The sequence below is a fragment of the Ischnura elegans genome, chromosome 9 (genome assembly GCF_921293095.1).
Source record: "Ischnura elegans chromosome 9, ioIscEleg1.1, whole genome shotgun sequence".
Taxonomy (NCBI): Eukaryota; Metazoa; Arthropoda; class Insecta; order Odonata; family Coenagrionidae; genus Ischnura; species Ischnura elegans.
The window spans coordinates 68670442-68673599 of NC_060254.1; the positions used below are offsets into that span (position 1 = coordinate 68670442).

Consider the following 3158-nt stretch of genomic DNA (forward strand, 5'->3'; position numbering starts at 1 on the left):
ATATGCTTCTTCCTCCAAAATAACATGATATGTCACTAGATTGAATATATGTCTTGGTAAAAACTGGCAAAAAATCATAATGATATTATCTGTATTGTTCTGTACTACTCTATGAAAAACATATCCTTGTGTATCTTCATTGTTTGTGATACTATATGATTGTCTAACAATAACTTTCGATATTTTTTCCAAGCATAAATGAAACAATGTATTCATTGTAAATGTGATCTTTTTTAAGTTTACTGCAATGGAAAAGTAAAACATATCAAAATGTGTTTACTATTTCTTTCTCAATTAATATATATATCTGAATGGGAAGAACATTTAAGTAATATTTCAAGATCAATTTAATGTTATTCATCAAGAGAATATTATGTGAAATTTGGCTACAGCTTAAAGGAAGTGCAAAATTCGTTTTCATTTCTGCAAAATATATTATACTGTCTGTAATTTGTTGAATACATAATAAACGTAACGACTTCATAATTGCTTACCTCTAGTAGTGCGAAGAGACTGAAGAATAGGTACTGGACCAAGAAGCAAAATGGTGCACTCTGCTACAAAATGCGGTACTGATGTGTGACACAAGTAGCGTGAACATAGAGAACAACGTTTCTCTTGAGAAGCAAGGAGATGAAGAACTATGATCTGCACGCTAATCGTTAAAAATCAGAACTGTACTTTCCTTTGGAAACGCTGCTGTATTTATAAGCGCATCCGATGTTAAAAAATAAAAATTTCTGGAGAGATGGAGTGTGGGTACATCATCCAGTTAAGACTTGATTCGCTCTCCAAGGAGGCTGGTGTATGCAACGTGATGTGGGAAAAGTTCAAGGCTAATGGGTGGAGGCGCTTTGCTCGGAGCGAAGACATGCTTGAAGGTGAACTTGAGGTGAACAGACTATGAACGCTGGAGCAGGTGGCTGACGTGGGAAAATGATAATAAATTTAAAGAAGGAATTTTCAAAGCTAAAGTGAATGCATGCTCCAAGGAGAAATTGAGGACGAGTATAATTCAAGGAGAGTCGAGCAGGTGTACATGATGTGAAAAAGCTCAAGGCTAACTGGCTGAGGACGCTTTGCTTGAAAGGTTAACACACGGTCCAAGGAGAAAATGAGGACGAGTATAATTCAAGGAGAGTCGAGCAGGTGTACGTGATGTGAAAAAGCTCAAGGCTAACTGGCTGCAGACGCTTCGCTTGAAAGGTTAACACATCTCCAAGGAGAAATTGAGGACGAGTATAATTCAAGGAGAGTCGAGCAGGTGTACGTGATGTGAAAAAGCTCAAGGCTAACTGGCTGAGGACGCTTCGCTTTAAAGGTTAACACACGCTCCAAGGAGAATCGGACTTGAGATAAAAAATGAAATAGCACTTACCTTACCGCGAACAGGGGAGTGGGATGAGGGTGAAGTGTGGTGTGAGTTGCCCGAAGATTTTGTATATAAGACGATCCTTTTCGAGGTTGCATCACAGCGTCTTACCGTCGTCCTCACCGTCGTGGTACACCTTGCAGTTTGCCTTAGACCGTCGTCACCGCAACTCCAAGCCTGCTTTCGCCGCACTTCCAGCCTGCAATTGTTCTCATCATCGTCGTACACCTTGCAGTTTGCCTTAGACCGTCGTCACCGCAACTCCAAGCCTGCTTTCGCCGCACTTCCAGCCTGCAATTGTTCTCATCATCGTCGTACACCTTGCAGTTGACTTCTACCATTGCCGCAGTTGATTCCTGCAATCCAATCCATAGTTCCAGCCTTCTAAATTGTAAGTAAGAAAATATTATTAATATCATTCATATGAGAATCATACAGATGTAATAGATTGACAATACATCAAGTTTCAAGTAAAAATGATAATATGATAATTCTTAAAAATACTTACTGAGATACAATATTACATTCAAACTTATGCTTTATTTTATAGACCATGAATACTAAACCGACGACTACCACCACTGCTGCTGGTACCTCACATGAACTGACTTACGCGACCGTGACGTCCCGTAAGGGTAGCAGCAGAGCAGCAGCAGCATCCGCCTCCACTGCCGGATCATCATCCTCCGTCATCTCGCCAGTGTTTGCATCGCTGATGAGATGTCAGGAGGAAAATTTGTGTGTGAAGAAGGAGAAGCTGGTAAAACAAATGAGATATCCGGTGGAAAGTTTAGAGAGCATAAACACGCAATACGGTGATGCACTAGTGGCACATTTTCTGTTCGATGGGAGGAAGAGGAAGCTCTTCCTCCCAAAATACTTTAAACTAACAAAAAAGGAGATAAGTGAATACAACTACTTTGAAGAGAAATTTTCAATTTACCTAGATGTGGATAATATCATTAAAATTGAAAATTGAAAAATAAAGATAACTTAAGTGATTGATTCTTGTCTTATTCATCAACAATGTAACCCTCAAATTTTCTCCTCGGATTTGGAAAAATATAAAAAATGCAAAAAAAAAAAATGCAAAAAAAAAAAAATTTAAAAAAAAAAAAAAATTAAAAAAAAAAAAAATTTCAAAAAAAAATTTTTCAAAAAAAAATTTTTTATATTATTCCTAGACCTAGACCTAGACCTAGACCTAGACCTAGGCTAGACCATGGCTACACCATGGCTAGATACGAGTTATTCTATGGTTGATATTATCGGTCAACGTTAAGGGGAGGTTAAGGAATCATTTCTGCTATCCCTACACAGTCTGGGATTGAACTATACAAGCTGTATATATTTTGTCAACCTTTATGAGTATAGGTTAAGTATTTTATAGCATTCACTTAGCTAGCATAGCATATAGATCCGTTCATTATTCTCAACCTATTAAGCTATAGGTTGCTATGTAACATGCTTGATGAGCATAGCTTGATGAGTATAGCTTTAAGAGCATAGCTTTAAGAGCATAGCTTTAAGAGCATAGCTATGAGAGCTTAGCTCTAGATAGGCGGATAAGTTCCACCAGTACTTCATTAGGAAGAGTAGGTACTTACCCGAGCTGCAACTGGTGATTCCAACGAAGTCCTCAGTCCTCCCCCTTTGGGGAGGGTGGTGGGCCCGAAGGCCCAGGTGAAGTGATTCCAGCGTATGCTGCACGGCTATTTATACGAATCTTAAAGAGGCCAACACCCAACTTCTCCTCATTTCCCCCACTATACGTCTTACCCCTTAC

General features: G+C 38.9%; 1 protein-coding gene across 1 annotated transcript; it reads right to left on the minus strand.

The window, feature by feature from the left end:
- Positions 1–263: 263 nt before the first annotated feature.
- On the minus strand, positions 264–2443 carry LOC124165395. The gene is made up of 2 exons (XM_046542787.1): positions 1986–2443; positions 264–1756 (listed from the first exon to the last, which is right to left on the minus strand). Exons 1-2 carry the CDS (start codon positions 2063–2065, stop codon positions 1522–1524), a joined length of 315 nt encoding a protein of 104 aa, XP_046398743.1. The 5' UTR covers positions 2066–2443; the 3' UTR covers positions 264–1521.
- Positions 2444–3158: the final 715 nt, after the last annotated feature.

Bases quoted from the DNA above. Each gene is read 5' to 3' on its own strand.
- LOC124165395 (XM_046542787.1), bottom strand. From the start codon at position 2,065: ATGACGGAGGATGATGATCCGGCAGTGGAGGCGGATGCTGCTGCTGCT. The intron at 1,757-1,985 runs GTAAGTCAGTTC...CTTACAATTTAG, and splicing joins TTACGGGACGTCACGGTCGC to AAGGCTGGAACTATGGATTG.